Source organism: Microtus oregoni, unplaced genomic scaffold (assembly GCF_018167655.1).
Source record: "Microtus oregoni isolate MIOR12 unplaced genomic scaffold, Mior012 000146F_ref0000122, whole genome shotgun sequence".
NCBI classification, from domain to species: Eukaryota; Metazoa; Chordata; class Mammalia; order Rodentia; family Cricetidae; genus Microtus; species Microtus oregoni.
In genome coordinates this window covers 1,332,079-1,350,721 of record NW_024544796.1, presented here as the reverse complement: position 1 = coordinate 1,350,721, position 18,643 = coordinate 1,332,079, and the positions used below count along the sequence as shown (strand labels likewise).

At 40.4% G+C, this 18,643-nt stretch overlaps 1 protein-coding gene across 5 annotated transcripts in view; it reads left to right on the top strand.

Moving 5' to 3' along the window:
* Positions 1 to 15,802, top strand: part of LOC121444893 (palmitoyltransferase ZDHHC9) — a 35,101-nt gene extending 19,299 nt beyond the window's left edge. For all 5 annotated transcript variants that reach the window (XM_041646823.1, XM_041646821.1, XM_041646824.1 and 2 more), the window contains 6 exons: positions 5,773 to 5,910; positions 6,754 to 6,802; positions 7,556 to 7,658; positions 9,398 to 9,501; positions 9,872 to 9,968; positions 14,204 to 15,802. In XM_041646823.1, coding sequence (XP_041502757.1) covers positions 5,773 to 5,910; positions 6,754 to 6,802; positions 7,556 to 7,658; positions 9,398 to 9,501; positions 9,872 to 9,968; positions 14,204 to 14,320 — 608 coding nt within the window. In that variant the 3' untranslated portion in view covers positions 14,321 to 15,802. The remainder of the gene's footprint in view (positions 1 to 5,772; positions 5,911 to 6,753; positions 6,803 to 7,555; positions 7,659 to 9,397; positions 9,502 to 9,871; positions 9,969 to 14,203) is intronic.
* Positions 15,803 to 18,643: the final 2,841 nt, after the last annotated feature.

Genomic DNA, 18,643 nt, shown 5'->3' with positions numbered 1-18,643 from the left:
GTGTTGTTATTTCGGGCATAAGCTAGCCGTGCGGGCGGCTGGGGTGCTGGGGACGCAGCCCCGCCGCCCTTATTACTACATTTCTTGACAATTTCATAATGCATACAATGTTTCTTGACCTTCTCCAGAACCCCCAACACATGCCTCTCCCAACTTCATGCCCTCTTCATTTTATTTTTTTTAACACTTTATTTGATGTGCATTGGTGTAAAGGTGTCAGATTCTCTGGAATTGGAGTTACAGACAGTTGTGAGCTGTCATATAGGTGCTGGGAATTGAACCTGGGTCCTCAGGAAGAGCAGCTAGTCAGTGTTCTTAACCACTGAGCCATCTATCCAGCCCCCATTTTATTCTTTATAACCCATTGAGTTCAATTAGTGCTGCCTGCATGTGCATGGATATGGGGTCATTTATTATCTGGCAACCACACCCCTAAAGAAAAAAACAACTCTCCATTCCCAGCAGTCATCAGTTGCTGATGGATTCTCAGCTAAAGGTGGAACCTCATGAGCCCCCCCCCCCTTCATCTGTGCTGGAATTAACTGGCTTGATTTTGTGCAGGTAACCATAGAAGCTGTTCATGAGTACAATGGATCCTGTCATGCTCATTCAGAAATCAGCATTCCAAATCCCCCGGCTCTTGTACTCCTTCTTCTCCCTCTTCCATGAAGTTCTTTGAGCCTTAATAGGGTCAATATAAATGTCTCATTTATGACTGAATTCAACAGTCACTTATTCTCAGCATTTTGTTTTCTTTCTTTTTTTTTTTTTTTTTTGGTTTTTCGAGGCAGGGTTTCTCTGTGGTTTTGGAGCCTGTCCTGGAACTAGCTCTTGTAGACCAGGCTGGTCTCGAACTCACAGAGATCTGCCTGCCTCTGCCTCCCGAGTGCTGGGATTAAAGGCGTGCGCCACCACCGCCCGGCTATTCTCAGCATTTTGATAAGTTCTGAGTGCTCTGACTCCTGCCACTGTGGCGATGGGTGGGACAGCTTCTAGAACCAAGTTGAAAGCGGCACTAAAAAGATGTTAAAACATAGATCTGTATAAATTTGCATTTTTCTCAACGTTTTTATATGGCAAGTTTGCTTAAAATGAGACTATAATTCTAGGCATGATGCTAACTGCTTGAGCATGACAGTTTTCTTTATACATTTCTTCTTTCTGAAAAAACATATATTGTAACCATTTAGCAAGGAGATATACTACTCTTACATTCGTATTTTTGATTAGTACATAGCTCACTGTTCTTCAAATACTACCCCCCCCCCCTTTAGAGGTGTTTGTGTGTGTGTTCATGTGTGTGTGGTTGCCCATGCATATGTAAGCCAGAAGAGAGCTTTGGATGTCATTCCTCCCTTTTTTTAGAGACAGGGTCTCTCTATGGGATCTATGACTTACCAAATTAGGCTATCCTGGTTGCCCAGTGAGCCCCAGGGATATCCTTGTCTCTGCCTCTCTAGTGATGGGATTATAAGTATGTGCCACCATGTCTTATACTTTTTATGTGAGTCTGGGGGTTGCTTAACTCAGGTCCCCATGCTTGCACAGAAAACACTACAACAGAGCTATCCCTCAACCCCCATTTCATTTATTTTTATTTTATCTTAGCTTTTATTTTATACTAACTTATCATAACTTTTGCCTGTGTGTACTTCTGTGCACCACTTGTGTGCCTGGTATTCATAGACCAGAAGAGGGTGTTGGAGCCCCTAGAACTGGAGTTACAGATAGTTATGAGATGTTATTTTAGGTGCTGGGAATTTAACTCAGGTTCTTTGGGAGAGCAGAAGGTGCTTTTAGCCACTAAGTCTTCTCTCCAGCCACCAACCCCTTTGTTAAAAAGTCAATTAAAATACTGTGCTGTGTTAAAAAATATGGATGACATAAAAATATAAATAAAACTCAATTTTAAATTTACACTCTATTTTTGCTGTATTTCCTTCTAATTCCTTTGTTTGTAAAACAAGACATAATATAATATAAAAGATTTTTAATTTCTGGGTTTTGTGGCACTGGGGGTTGAACCAGGTCCTCACACGTGCTAGGCAAGCGCTTTATCACAGGTTATATCTCCCGTCTTTGTTTAGTTTTTAGTTATTGTACAAAATAATAGGTTTCATTATGCCATTTTCATCCACATGTATCATTACACTTTGCTCATATTTGCCTCAGTAATTTCTATTCAACTCTCTCTCTTTCGCGCGCACACACACACACACACACACACACACACACACATCCATACACACGAATCTTGTTCTCATGTGAGAGAAAATACATAGCACCTGACTCTGGCTTATTTTATTTAGCATAATCATCTCTAGTTCCATCCATTTTCCTGACAACGACTTAATTTCGTTCTTCTTTACAGCTGAATAGAATTCGATTGTTATATGTCTAGGATATCTATTCATCTGTTAATGGGCTTCTAGATTGGGGCCATTATCTTGACTATTGTGAGTACTGCAGCAGTAAACACTGATGTGCAAGTATCTCTGTGGAGGATATATTAGATTCTTTTGGGTATATACCCAGTGGTATAGCTGACTGTTATGGTAGTTTTATTTTTTGGTTTTCTGAGGAATCTCTACACTAATTCTCTGGCTACTCCACATATAAGAGGCTTATTTTATTTTTTTGAGTGTGTATGTGTGTGGACATGTTCGTGTGTGTGTGTGTCTGTGTGTGTTTTGGCTGTGCACACATGCGGTTAGAGGTTAAAGGTCAACATTGGATATCTTCCTCAATTGCTCTCCCCACCTCAGATTAAATTTAAATTTAATTTAATTTGTGTGTATTTGTGTTGTGTAATGTTTATTTGTGCTTATGTGCTTCAGAGTGCATTTTAATGTGGTTCTCTCTCTCTCCTTTAAGTCAGCCGCATGGATTCAGCTGAGGTTGACTTGTTTAAGGTTGAGAATGTTTCTGTCCTCTGAACCATCTTGATGCTGCCTTCCCAACTTATTTTCTTGAGACAGGGTCTCTCATTCTGACTATATAACTGGATCTTTGCCTGGGTTATGACTACAAAATCCTATCGACTTGATTGTTTAATCAACAGAATATGTATATTTCATGGTATTGGAGACTGGGAAGTCTAAGACCAAGGTGACAGAAGGGTTAGTTTCTGGAAAGGCCTCTTTCTGTGGCTTGCAGATGGCTTCTTCCTTGCTGTGTCCTCACACCTTTTCTTTCTACATTCACACATTTCTAGTGTCACATCCTCTTCAGAGGGGGACATAATTCCAATTGAATTAAGACCCCACTCTATAACTACATAGTGAGATAATGTCTTACAAAATAAAAACAAAGCTGGGTGGTGGTGGCACACGCCTTTAGTCCCAGCACTCTGAAGGTAGAGACTAGCAAAAGAGTCTACAAAGTGAGTTCCAGGGCAGCCAGGGCTACACAGAGAAACCCTGTCTTGAAACAAACAAACAAACAACCCAAACTGAAAAAAGAGGAACTCTCTTAGAAAATTTCTAGTAGTCTTTGGTACTTTTCTTGAGGAAGTGTGTTTTTTTATTGATTTAGAAAGATTTCTCACAAAATTAGGCATATATGTTTGTTCTCTCTAGTTTTTCCTTTTGAGAGAGAGAGAGAGAGAGAGAGAGAGAGAGAGAGAGAGAGAGAGAGAATGTTTTGTGTGTGTGTTTGATGTGGGTGGGGCTTGTGTGCTGTGGAATGTGGAGGTCAGAGGACAACATTGTGAATTGATTCACTCCTACTTTATGTGAGCTCTGGGGAGCCAACTCAGGTTGTCAGGCTTGCAAGGCAAGTGCCTTTTGCCACACAACTGTCTCACTAGTATTTTTAATGTATGGAAAGTCATTTTTTTAAAGTAAGGGATTTCTTTTGGTTTTATGACACAGGGTTTCTTGTTTAGTCCTCAGTGTCCTGGAGCTTGCTCTGTAGACCAGACTGGCCTTAAACTCAGAGATCCTCCCGCCTCTCCCTCCCTAGTAAAATTTGTTTTTCTTTGTCCTCTACGTTTTGTTGGATTATTTAGGTGCTTGGAAAGTCCTATATCTAGTCTTTGTAATTATTTTGTTATCTAAATTTGTTTTTTGCCTATAACGATTAATCAATCCATCTGGAATTTATTTTATCAAATAGTGTGAAGGAAAAATAGTAACTTTATTTTCTACCAGTTAGCTTATTGTCTCACAATTATTCATGAAATCATACTTTCTTTTATAATGGTGTGCTTATTAGATGGTAAATTTCTGCATGCTCTACAGTCTGTTTTTTTCTGTTTCCTCGAGCTATTCCATGCAGTTTTTTGGGGGGAGGGGTGTTCCCCCCCCCCTCCCGAGACAGGGTTTCTCTGTAGCTTTGGAGCCTGTCATGGAACTATCTCTTGAAGACCAGGCTGGCCTTGAACTCACAGAAATCCACCTGCCTCTGCCTCCCCAGTGCTGGGATTAAAGGTGTGCACCACCACCACCCAGCCTATTCCATACAGCTTTAGGAATGGTGTATTGTAGAGTTATATTTTTAATGAATACAGGTAAAAGATTCATACTGTTCACGTCTCAAATTTATTTTCTGAATTTAGTAAATCTACCTGCTAAGGTTTTTACTGGAAAAAGCAATGCCTCTTCCCTTAACTGACAAAATAACCCAACCATTAGACTGTTCAAAGCCTTTTTTCTTGAACTGTAAAGTGAGAAAATATTTTTTAAACTGACATCCAGTGTAGTTGTGAAGATCTATTTAGTCAAGCTTCTTTAAGGAGACATAACTGATAGAATATATATATATATATATATATATATATATATATATATATACATATACATATACATATATATATGAATGGCATACAGGCTATGGTCTTGTTAGTTCAATAATAGCTTCCTAATGAAAAGGCCAAGAATCCAGTAAGTAGTTGTTAAGTCCACGACTCTGGGTGTCTAACAACTTCAGTATGGTGCTAGAGTCCAAGAGGATTCCTAGTCTTCAGTCTATGTTGGAATCTGAAGAAGTGTGTACTGATACCAGTGAAGGAATGCCTCAGCAACAGGATAGATGAACTTGCCAGCAAGAGTGAGGGTGAACAGGCAAAAAGCAAAAGCTTTCTTCTTCCGTGTCCTTTTATGTAGGCTACCATCAGAAGGTATAGCCCAGATTTAGGGAGATTCTTCCTGCCTCAAACAATATGATTAAGAAAATTCATGCCAGGCAGTGGTGGTCCACACCTTTAATATCAGCATTTGAGAGGCAGAAGTAGGTGGATCTCTGTGAGTTCGAGGCCAGCCTGGTGTACAGAGTGAGTGCCAGGACAGGATCCAAAGCTACAGAGAAACTCTTGCCTCAAAAAACAACAAAAACCAAAACCAAACAAACAAAAACAAAATAAAGAAAGAAAATTCCTCACAGATTTGTCCAGCAGCTTGAGTTTTAGTTGATTACCAAAATTGTCAAGTTGACAACAATGATAAACCATCATAAGATCAAATGAGCTAGAGGTGAAAACATTTTGATAAAGTGAAGGATGTCAACTGTAGTTGTCTTCCCTTCCACTGCTGTTGAGACAGGTATGTATGTAGCTCTTTTCTGAGACAGGTAGCTCTGGCTGGCCTAGAACACACTACGTAAACTGGGTTGGCCTCAAACTCCTAGAGATCTACCTGTCTCTACCTCCCAAGTGTTGGGATTAAAGGTGTGCACCACCATGGCCAGCTCCTTGAGTTCTTTGGGTTGGGTACCATGTGGCTGGTGGGGTGGCTTCTGTTTTGAGTCTGTCATTGAATTCCCTTTCTTCCACAGAGCGCTTCGACCATCACTGCCCCTGGGTGGGAAATTGTGTTGGAAAGAGGAACTACCGCTACTTCTACCTCTTCATTCTTTCTCTCTCCCTCCTTACAATTTATGTCTTCGCCTTTAACATCGTCTATGTGGCCCTCAGTGAGTATACAGGGCAGCATCTGTCACTGGAGTTAGGTGGGGAAAGGCTTGAGGGGTAGCTTAGGGGAAGTTGGATTTCTGGTGGGTCCTTGTAGCTAGGAAGACACCCCAGGAACAAACAGAAGTGAGTACTATTGTCTGTTCTTGAGTGATAACCAATCTGAGCTCACATTGGTAGATAGATATTTACTGAGTATTCTGGCCTTCTCTCTGGCTGTCTGCTGGTGAGAATGGGGCCCTAATTCCTGAGCCACACCCAGAGTACTGAGAGGTTCTGAAGTGATACACAAGGTTGGGTATGTATTTGCCGCTACACATCCTCTCATTCTGTCTTGCAAGCTATATCTTTGTGGTGGGAATGTCTTTTTCCTGTTTGTGGCTTATGGTATATACTTCAGAGATGGAAAACACACCCTCATGTGCATGTGCATGAGTATGGAGCTAAGCAAGAGGTCTTGAAACGAGATGAGCTCTAAGCTGGCGATCACACAAGGGAGGGTCATCTGTGAGAAGGTTCCTCTAGAGTACTTCTGGTTTCTTTCATCTGTTACTATCCCACTGCATGTCCATATTTGGGAACTGGGAAAAGGAACCTAATGCTTAGTTTCTCCCAGCTCTGTACCAGTGCTTAGTGCTGCATTGGAGTGTGTTGGAAATGTGAACTCAGTCACATGTGTGCAGATGAAAGGGAAACTCTTTCCCCTTGCCTCGGTGGGACCTTCTCTTTTGCCAGAGTATAGTACAGGACAGGAATATGAGGAAGTGAGTAGATACTAAGGGGCTTTTTATAGTTTTGACTGAAGTCACTAATTTTTATTTCTGCTCCTCTTCCCAATTTCACAGAATCCTTGAAAATTGGCTTCCTGGAGACATTGAAAGAAACTCCTGGAACATATCCTCCCCTGGCAGTTTATCCCTGTGAAGCGTCTTAAACTGCTTGCCAGCATGTTTTCTTCCTGCAGTTCTCCCACTATCTAGTTTTCCAGACATCAGTGAATGCCAAAGCCTAAAATTAACAAATGTAGTCCTAGTGTTAGCAACTTGAATGAAAAATGGTCAGGACTTTAAGGGAAATTTGCCCCTCACCTCTTTCTCGGCTGTCTCCCCTCCTTCAAGAGTCCTTCCAGGTGCAGCCTTAATGCCTCTAGTTGGCTACTGTCTGTCTCAGTCCACTTTTGTGCTATTTGCTGGGAGCCCTGCCCTACTGTTCCAGTGGAGGCTTATTTTGTGCAGTGACTACAGTTCTGAAAAGGAGATTTAGAAGAGATTTGGATAAACCACATCTTGTTTCTATCCCACTGATTTTTCATTTATAAAATTTATCTTGGGTGGGATTTTCATTAGCAGTGGTGGCCAACATTGTTTAGCTTTGGCACCTACCTAAATGGCCTCTTTGAAGAACTGATGACAGTCAAATGCTAGAGATGCTAGAGATTTATTCATCGTGAATAAGCAGAAATGCATTAACTTTCATAAAGGATCTATCCAGTGAAATTTAGAATTCATGTATAGTTATATACAGATAATTTGACTTTTGTGATACTTGTTCCAAGAGGTAAAGGTGGTATAACTAGTATCACAAATGTGAACTGAAACATCAGGTTCCCTAGTTTGCGTTCTTGAGTATTCCTTAACCTAACCTCACTGTTCTGGAAGTTCTCATTTGCTTCTTCACACTCTGGTCTGTTGTGGGACTGACTGGATTTCACACTTTCCTCGTGGCTCTCAACCAGACAACCAATGAAGATGTGAGTCAGCTTTCTCATGTTGCTATATATCCTCTCTGTTCCCATTCTTTAGTCACCTAGGAAACCATGTTGCCAAGGCCTGGAAGGTTGAGACAAGTGGAAAAGAAACCTGGCTTGGGAGATTGTTAAATAAAGGTTTAGAAGAGAAGGCAAACAGCTTTGTTTGGAGCTGAATGCCTGCAGAACATTAGGAAGAGGTTAAAAAGTTATCCAACTTTTTAAGGCACAATGTCTTTTAACTATTTATAGGTCCTTAAAGGCTAGTTGAAGTCCTAATGTGATGGAACGCTCCTATAATCACAGTGGTTTCTAGAGATACTCAGACAAGAAGATCTCAAGTTGAAGGCTACTCTGGGCTATGGAGTGACGTGTTGCCTTAAAAACAAGCAAATAATAGCGAAGGCTTTTGGTACTATTCTAAATTTAGAATATAGGATGATTACACCAAATAAATATTTACTTTTAATGAATTACCAATTCAAATTCATTATGGATATGAGAAAAATATAGTTGAACAAATAAGTACATCCCCATAACTTTACCTTCTAGATATCACTTTTGTTAATGGTATGATTTATACTCTTCTAAACTTGTCTAGATTTGATCTTATTTGTTTACACATACTCTGTATTTTAAATTTAATTTTATTTAAAATTTTTCATAGAATGTATTTTGATCATATTCTTTCTCCTACCTCAACTCCTCCCAGATCTTCCCCACCTCCTACCCATCTGGCTTCATGTTCTTTTTCTTTCTTTTAAAAAGAAAGAAAAAAGTCACAACAACAAAATTCTAAGCAAACCAAAAAAAAAAGATAAGAAATGCCAAAGGAAAGTAAACCAAAACAAAGAGTACAAAAGGCAAAATACAGAGTCTGTTTTGTGTTGGCCAACTACTCGTGGGCATGGAGCCTGCCCTGGAGAGTGGTTGTTATATCCAGTGACACTCACTGGAGAAAACTGACTTCTCTCCCAGCAAGTATCAATTGCAGATAACTTCTTGGTTAGTGGTAGGACTTTGTGTCTATTTCCTCTTCTCCATGCTGGAATTTTGTCTGGTCTGGACCTGTGTAGGCTTTGTGTATGCTGTCACAGGCTTTGTGTATGCTGTCACAGTCTCTGTGAGTTTTTATATACACTGTATTTTAGAATAAAAATAATACGTGTTCATTTGTCTTCTTTCTTACTCTTATAAACAATTTTCATGTTCAACTATTTGCTTTTTTAAAATTTTCATTAGTGTGTGTGCATGCATGACAGCACTTGTGTTATTTCAGAGGGAAACTTGGTTCTCTCCTTCTGCCTTATGAGTCCTGATGACTCAGGTCATTAAACTTGGTGGCAAGTGCCTTTACCTACTGAGCAATCTCCCTGGCCCCTATTTTTGTCGTTAATTTTGGTAAAATATATATAAAATAAAGCATTAACCATTTGACCTTAACCATTTTAAATTTTTTATTAATTTATTTTTGTGGGATTTTGAGATTACTATGTAGACTAGGTTGGCCTAGCACCCAGACTCTTCCATCTTTGGCCTCCCAAATTCTTGGATTACAGGGTGTGTGCCATTATGCCCAACATCTTTAGCTTTTCTAAATGTACAGTTCAGTGACATTTAGTGTATTCATGTTATTGTGCAATGATTGCCATTATCCACCTCTTGAACTTTTCCGTTATCCCATGCTGCATGTATTTCTCCAGCATAACTTTTTAATGTAAGCCCTGGCGTTTATCCTCTAGATCAAAGGATCTTGGACAGGGAAGAATCGTGTGCAGAATCCCTACAGCCATGGCAACATTGTGAAGAACTGCTGTGAAGTGCTTTGTGGCCCCCTGCCCCCCAGGTACTTGAGTAACAAAAGTGTTCTTGGCTACTAGGATGAACTACTCAAACCCATTTTCTTGCCTGCTGTGCTGCATTCTCCTGAATGGAGCTTCTTAATCTCAAATAGGCCTTTCTGGGAATTGTCACGTGGCACTATATCTACATGGTCCATAAACCATGGACTGGTTATTTCATTTGTTTGTTCCCTGGTTAATGTGACATCCTTTAGTTTGTGGAAGAGTAAATAGAAGGTAGATGTGTGCTAGGGTCAGGAGAGATTGCCAAAGGCATGTTTGTACTTTCTAATGTACATAACAAGATTCAGTGGGGACTGAGCTGGTAGAAGAGTGGCTGCCAAAGACCTTGATTAATTCTCCTATCTCTGACAGTGTGTTGGATCGAAGGGGTATTTTGCCACTGGAGGAAAATGGAAGTCGTCCTCCAAGTACTCAAGAGACCAGCAGTAGCCTCTTGCCGCAAAGTCCAGTAAGTATTGCAGACTTATGCTGTGTCGGTGAGAGGGACCATGTGGGCTACCTCTACAGCTTCAAAATATAACTGTGATTTTTGTATCCTAACCTCCCCAGATTCCCTGTCTCTGCTTCTGCCCTTGATAGTGCCTTCAGATCTTTGTGCCCTTGGCATAGATTAAGATTTATTCATTTCTTTGACACATACTGATGAGTTATTTTGTGCCAGCTACTTTCATAGGTTCAAGCGATACACCAGTGAGCAAGTTGAATGATGTCCTTCCCTGAAAGAAGTTACTGTCTGGTGGAGATGGGGATAAGAAAACAGAACATTGCTCAGCGGGTGAAGAGTAGCTTGATTAGGGAAACATACAATGTTGTAGAGGCAAAGGTGTGGCCAGAGGACCATGTAAGAGTTAGTGATGTGTTTACATTGGTATAATATGCGGGTGCTGTGGGCATTCTCCCGGGTTTTTTGGTCAAGATATATTTTGTACAATTCTTAAAAGTTATTTGAACTATATGTATTTATTTATTTATTTATTTGGCTTTTCTTTTCTTTTTTTTTTTTTTTTTGAGACAGGGTTTCTCTGTGGTTTTGGAGCCTGTCCTGGAACTAGCTCTTGTAGACCAGGCTGGTCTCGAACTCACAGAGATCCGCCTGCCTCTGCCTCCCAAGTGCTGGGATTAAAGGCGTGCGCCACCACCGCCCGGCCTTTATTTGGGTTTTCAAGACAGGGTTTTTCTATGTAGCTCTGGAGCCTGTCCTGGCAGTAGCTCTGTAGACCAGGCTGACCTTTAACTCACAGAGATCCACCTGCCTCTGCCTCGCCAGTGCTGGGATTAGAGGCATGTGCTACCACCACCCAGTTTGAAATTTAAGATATTTACTGAGATTCAATGCAATACCATGCAATATTTATTTAAAATGTACAGTTCCCTAGTATAGTATACTAACATGTGTATGATTGTCACAAATTAAAAAAAGAATTTCCTTATCCTCTGCCTTAAGAAACCTTCTATACACTGGGCGGTGGTGCCACACACCTTTAACCCCTTTAATCTCAGGAGGCAGAAGGAGGTGGATCTCTGTGAGCTCGAGGCCAGCATGGTCTACAGAGCGAGTTTCAGTATAGGCTCCAAAGCTACAGACAAAAATCTGTCTAGAAAAACAAACAAACAGATACATAAATAAGAAAGAAAAGAAACCTTGCATACCTTAGCAATGAGATCTGGGGATGGGACCCAGGGCCTCATACATGCTAAGCAAACACTCTAACAATAAGCTCTCCCTACCCAGGTGTAACCTTTTGAATGTATCAACATGTGGTTGTACTTCATTCCTTTGTATGGCTGACTCATATCACATCACATGGATATACTGTATTGTATCTATCTGTTCACCATTTCCACATTTTTCTATTTTAAAATTTTATTTATCATTACTGTGGTATGTGTATATGCGGTACGTGTGTGTGAGTGTGGGCATGTGTATGCCACAGTGTGCATGTGGTGGTCAGGTAACAACTTTTAGAGTCAATTCTCTCTTCTCATTGTGAATTCCAGGGATCAAGCTGAAGTCATCAGGCTTCCTTGGCAAGTTCCCTTACCTGCTGAGTCATCTCACTAGCCCTGTTTCCACCTTTTGGTTATTATAAGCATTGCTACTATGAACGTCTCTGTGCAAGTTTTTGCATGGACAAATGCTTTCATTTTTCTTGGCTGTATTCCTAGGAGTGAAATTGCTGAAAGAAGTGGTAACACAATTATATAAATAAAACATTTACATCTTTTGGGATGCTGCTGAGATGCTTTCTAAAGTTTCACCATTTTTCATTTCCACTAGCATTATCTGATAGGTTATCTGATCTTTCTATTTTAGCGTCTGTAGATGTGACGTGTTATCTCATTATCTGTCATTTGCATTTCCCTGATGACTAATGATGCATACATCTTTCCATATAGGTATTAGTAATTTGTATATCTTCACAAGGGTAATGTTTATTCAAATCTTTTGTTTGCGCCCTCTCTTTCTCTCCCCCAACCCCTTCAGCCCTTTTCACCCCCTATCCTGCTTCATGTGTGTAGGCAGATAGCAGGACAGAGGATAACTTTTACTGTTCCTTAAGTGCTTTCCAGATTTGTTTTTTGATGGCTTGTTCATTTGTTTGGCTTGTATTTTTGTTTGTTTGTTTTTAGATTCTCTGTGATCAGAAGTGTCTGTCACCATTTTTGACTTTCTCCTACTCTGGGTTCTAAGGATTAAACTCTGGTCCTTATGTTTACACATCAACCCATTGAGCTATCTCTGCAGCCCATATGTTCTAAATTTTAATGTATGTCAATTTTTCTTTTCTTTTTTGCTCATGTTTTTGGTGCCACATTAAGAAACCGTTACCTAATACATGGTTGTGAAGATTCCTCCGCTTCTTCTGAGAGTTTTATAGTTTGAACTTTTACACTTATATTTTTGATCCATTTTAAGTTAATTTTTATACGTGGGAAGAGGTAGGGAGCATGTATCTTATTTATTTATTTTGTCTGTGGATATCCAGTTATTTTTCTACCATTTGTTGAAAAGATTGTTCTCTTTCCCTCATTATTTTGGCACTCTTTTTGAAAATCAATTGACTGAAATGTGTGATTTCGTTTCTAGACTCTCAATTATAGTCTGTTGATCTATATGTCTGTTCTTATGCCTATAGTACATGATTGTCTCTGCTGCTTTAACACTGAAAAGTTTTTAAAACAGGAAATACTATTCTTTTAACTTTATTCTTTTTCATGATTGATTTGGCTTGTCTTGGTTCCTTGAAATCCTAGGTGGACCTTAGGATTATCTTAAAGCTTATGAGTTTCTGTGAAGAAACCAGCTGGAATTTTGATAGAGATTATATTGACTCTATAGATCACTTTGAGGAATACTGCCACCATGACACAAGTTTTCTGAGCCATTGTTAATGGCTATCTTTTGTTGGAGGTGGAGCTCAGTGATAGGGTACTTGCAACGCTCACACACTCACATGCACATCTACACACAGGGGAGAGAGATTGAGAGACAGACACAGAGAGAGAAAGAGTGAGCCGATCTGCTTCTTTGACTCTCATACCTGCTGACATGTCATGATACAGTGGGATAGTAGCTCTCTGCCAGGTAGGAAGGGAACCCTTACCAAAAATCATGGGCTGTCTTTTTGTTCATTTTGGTTTTCTTTGATGCTATAGTTTTAAATGAATCTTTTGTTACATAAATATTTTCTTTTTGACATTAATGTAAATGAAGTTGATTTCCTAATTTCATTTTTGCATTGCTCATTGGAGTATAGAGAAACATAATTAATCTTTGTATGCCAGTTTCATATTCTGAAATCTAACCAAATATGTTTTCATTCTAATAGATTTTTAGATTTAAATTTTGTTTCAAAATATCTTATTTCATGTGCATACCTTTTGTAGGGATATTATTTTCTTCTCCCCTAAATTTTTCATTTGCTTTTTATTTATTTTTTTTTATTTTTTATTTTTTTATTTTTTTTTGGTTTTTCGAGACAGGGTTTCTCTGTGGTTTTGGAGCCTGTCCTGGAACTAGCTCTTGTAGACCAGGCTGGTCTCGAACTCACAGAGATCCACCTGCCTCTGCCTCCCAAGTGCTGGGATTAAAGGTGTGCGCCACCACCGCCCGGCTTCATTTGCTTTTTAGAGGACAGCAAGCATGTCATTGTCACCATCTTGAATATCATTTTTCTGATGAGGCTGATTCCAAATAATAACAATATAGGTTAGTGGTTTTCAGCTAAATATAGGACAGGATTATTTTAGAGTCACTTATGAGACATTTTAAATCATATGTATCATTTGAAACCACTTTCATAGATTTCAACTCATTATTCTAATAAATTCTCTGTTAGGACAGAAACAGGATTGAAAACCATTGGGCCAAACCTTGTTAGATAAGCACAATATAATATTCTGTAGTGGTGGGTATGCTTGTATGTAATTATTCATGGTACTTCTTAGTATCATCTTTTATAATAGTGGAAACATCTGTCCATAACAGTTTAAGGATAGACCTCAATAAGGTGCAGGCACATTCTGCTGAGGAAATGGTCTTGGTCTGAGTTTGGTAACCATGGCTGCATATCTTAGTGTCACTGGAGTCAAAGGTTTCTAAGGAAGAAGTCAATGCCTTTGGATTATCTGCATTGGTTTTAAGAGAACTTTGCGTTGAATCTGATATCTTTTACTTCTCAGGCCTCAACAGAACATATGAACTCTAATGAGATGCCAGAGGACAGCACTACTCCGGAAGAGATGCCACCTCCGGAGCCCCCAGAGCCACCACAGGAGGCGACTGAAGCTGAGAAGTAGCCTGTCTATGGAAGAGACTTTTGTTTGTGTTTCATTAGGGCTATGAGAGATTTCAGGGGGAAGATCAACCTGAGACAGAGAGCAAATAAGCTGTCCCTTATTACTATTTTCCTTTGGTCTTTAGTCACCGAATTGCACACTGGCATTTTCTTGCTGCAAACTTTTTTTAAAATTTATGGACTTAAGACAGTGGCAGAAGATGCCAGTTACCTCTTGGCAACTGGACAAATGGGTCTCTTGGGACATGGCACTTGTTTTCCATGGTCTCAGCCACAAGGTGTCCTTGGACTCCCCTTCTCTTCCCTCCAGATCCTAGCTCTCCTGCTGGGGGTCATTGGTCTCATTCTTGGGCTAAAGATGCTCAAGACTGACTCAGGTCCTTTCCAGCTGCTACGTATCCTGAGTCCAGAGGCAGTCACAGAGACCTCTGGCCAGGGAATCCTAACTGGGCTCTTGACTCCTTCAGACCTAATGAGGATTGGAGAGTGAGGTTGGAGGATTTTCCTGGCTACAAAGTGCCAGCATTGCCAGCCAATCCTTTTAGGAACAGGGCAAATACCTTCCACTTGTATTTATTTGTGTAGCTTTTCCTCTCCCCCAACCCCCATCCACTCTCTAACATCCAAGTTCCACTCTTTCCCCCATTAGATGATATATGTAAGTAGTCATAGTAGAGATAACAATTTATATTTCTCATAGGTTCTCCAGAGACTTCAATGCCTGTGCTATTCTCAATAAGCATTGATGTGATGCCAACAGCATAGCCCCTCACACTCTCTGTCTCATCTCCCCTCTTTTCTCATTAGCCCATTTTAATTTTCTTTTTTTGACTCCTGCTTCCTTTGGGAGCAGGAATGGCAGTAATAAAAGCCTGCACTTTGGTGCTTCCTTTTCCTCAGAGGAAGCCTGAGTGCTCATTAAAACACTACCCCTCAGACTTCTTGTGTAAGGCCTACAGAGGCCCTGAATGCACAAATGGGGAAGCCAAGGCACAGAGAGGCTCTCCTCTCCTCTCCTCTCCTCTCCCCTCCTATCCCTCTTCCTCCCCTCAAAAAAAAAAAAAAAAGAAAACAAAACAAAACAAAAAGGCTAAACAGTTCTTCCATTAAGCCTTGGCTGAGTGAGGGAAAGCCCAGCACTGCTACCCTCCCGGGTATTCCACTCCAAGGCCTCAGCCCACCTCTGGCAATGGTAACCACACCAGGGGCTTCATCCAAGCCCTACTCTTCCAGCACTTCCACCGGCAGAGTCCCTGAGCCACTTCACCCTGGGGGTGGACTGTAGCCCCCAGGCAGCTCTGCTCAGAACCTGCACTATTTCAGGGAAGAAGTTCTATGTATTATATGTGGCTATATTTCCTAAAGTACCTGTGTTTTTCTCTTTCTAAGCCAGGGTCTTGTCTGGACAACTTATGGGGACAGTAAGGGGTGTGAACCACAACTTTTAATCTATTTGAAGGCAATTAAACTGTGTCTAATGCAAGCTGCCTGCCTCCTCCTTCCCCTTCCATTTCAAGAGCCACCACGGGGTTGTGAATGTGTTTGTGTGTTGGGTCAGGGGGTGGGTGGGGGGTAAAAGGGGTTGCTTGTTACTTCCCATACTTCCATTTTCTTGGGTACCCTTGGGTTGAAGAGATAGATACCTCTCAAATTCAACCTCTCCGTTGATCTATTTAATTCTGGGCCGAAGTTTATCTTATTCTGGACTATGAAGACAGGACGTCCAAGCAATACACAGTGTGAGCATGACTGGGAGAGTAAAGGGTTGACACTTAGAGAACATGTTCTTCATTGGGATATTGTGTTAAGTAGGTGGACACTGTTGTCTGCAAGTGAGTCTTGGATTTTGAAGCAGGCTGACCAGGGCCTCCCCTTGGAAGTATTTCATTAGTGATCTTTTACAAGTGATGGCATGCATTTCTTTTCAATGGTCTATAATCAAGACTCCTATTTCACTCTTTCCAGTTAATTGTAATTGGTGAAATTGGCTGCTCCCAGGTTTCTCTGTGTCTTTTTGTTTTGGTTGCTGCAGGATTTGAATTTAATATCCTTGGGGGAAAGAGAGTCATTGGGAGAGAGCTTGACTCAACTTCCTCTCCTCTCTGCTTCTCCTTTCCTACTTTTTCAATGGCTCTCTCAGTTTTGTTCTTACAGTTTGGGTTCAGTTAGTTGAAAAGGGGGACAATCGTGGAGAGTGTGGAAGTTTCATGTTTTTGTGTTATTGTGTTTTCCAATCAACTGCCCCTCATGGGGACTCCCTTTCTAGTCACTCCTCAGCTCATGTTCACTCTTGGGACAAAATGGATTTCTTTCCTCCCTCAACTTACCTCAGCTGCTCTTCTGCTGCCCCTTAGGTCAGCCAGAAGAGCTTTCTCTTCTGGTGGGAAGGATCGAAATGGAAATATTTTATCTCTAGTATAAAATGTTTTTGTTTGTTTGCTTGTTTTGTTGTTTGTTTAAATCTGCTTCTTCACTCTCCTTGCCCTCTCTCCCTCTCTCTCTTCTGTATTTAAGACTTTGGCCTGAATACCTGTCCCATTCATATCATATACCAGCTGGGACTGTCCCTAGTCTGAGCTCTGATCAGAGGAGAGATTGAAAACTTGATCTTTCTCTGGGGAAAGAGGCCTTATATTGTTTGATGTTTTCAATGGCTGACACTCTCTCCAATGCTCCCCTTCCTTTCCATTCCTCACACTTCCTATGCACCCACCCCACTTCTCCAGGCCAGGATGGTTGGCGTTGGTTCAAAACCTCTGAGGGAAGGGAAAATTTATATCCCTTTGGCTCTGGGGCCCTCTTGGCCCTAGCTGAGATCATTATTGCTCCTTTTACATTTTTTCCTTTTTTCCCCAGGAATGGGGATGGAATTCTATAGCAGCTAATTTCCTTTCTTCCCATCCTAACCATCCTGCCCTTACCTTACCCCTAAGGCCCCTTTTCCTACTGACCAAATCTCTTTATCTTGTTTTGGGGGAAAATATTTTGTTTTAAAATCTATTTTCTAACTTAAATGCAATTTAATATGTAAATCTCTGCACTTTTGTGTGAGCCTACAAATGTGTATGTGTTGGGGTTTTTCACTCTCTGGTACTTCTTAATAAAGAAATCTTTCTTTTGGGGGAAGCCAATTAATGAAGGAGACTTGAATGGTTTTAGAAATATAGGGCTGTCTGTTTCTTTGTGCTTCTGCCTCATTTCTTTACTTGTGCCTAGTATGAGTGATCGGGCCCCTCCCTCACCTTTGAAACCTTCCTTTCTCCTTTGAGAGGGACTTCAACTTAGCATGAGAGAGAGAGAGAGAGAGAGAGAGAGAGAGAGAGAGAGAGAGAGAGAGAGAGAGAGAGAGAGAGAGAGAGCGCTGTCCTGTATCTGGTACCCCTCTGGGACCACTTAGATTGGCTCAAGTGGTTACCTAGCAACTTAGCCTCCTTCTCACCCTCTGTAGCCTGGCCTTGTTAGTCCTTTATTCCAACTCAGTTCATTTTATACTCCTGAGGCTGGGGCCAGGCTAGAGAAAATCACCAAGAGATCACAGTAAATAGCTTTTTTCCCCCTAAAGATAATTTTTTTTCTTATGGTGCTACTAAAGAAGAATCACATTCCCAGTAATTCAAAAGGCATTTGTGTTACTTTTGAGAATACATTCTAGGAATCTCTTGCTGTTCTCAGGCGATAGGTTTTAAAAATAGACTCAAAGGCTCACACCCTGAATATCATTAATTTTAAAGGATACAAACCCAATGCACAAGAAAAAGTGTTGGTAAATTGCATGTTTTGGGTAAATATGAAAGGGGAATAAGAAATATAGACATAGATCTTAAGAACATTCAAATGTCCTATAGAACATGAATACAGGTGTAAGATGGTATAATTACCAGTCCTAATAATTTCATAAATAAATATAAAATGATCTTATAATGTGACTATAAACGGACTTTCCAGGAATGCAGCAACTGTGTAGATTGTGGAAAGGTAGTAGTATACTTTATTTGGAAACTTATTATAAGCTATCCTTGTCTATAGTGCTGTTCTTGGGTATTGAAGTTGCCAACACAAACTACCTGTGTGAGTCTATGTTTTTATTGCATTCAACAGTGATTCTAAAAACAGTAGGATGTATCTTGTACTTTATTATATGTCAGCATAAACATTCCCAAGTGTTTCTATTAAAATACATTATCTTATAAGTTACTTTCTTTTAGTTTTTCCCTTTATAGCATAGCTAGTACAGTAGGCTCTTTTTTCTTGAGTTCCATATTCACAGATTACACTAACCTTAGATTTAAGATATTCTTAAAAAATCTGTGTCTGGTGTGGGGGT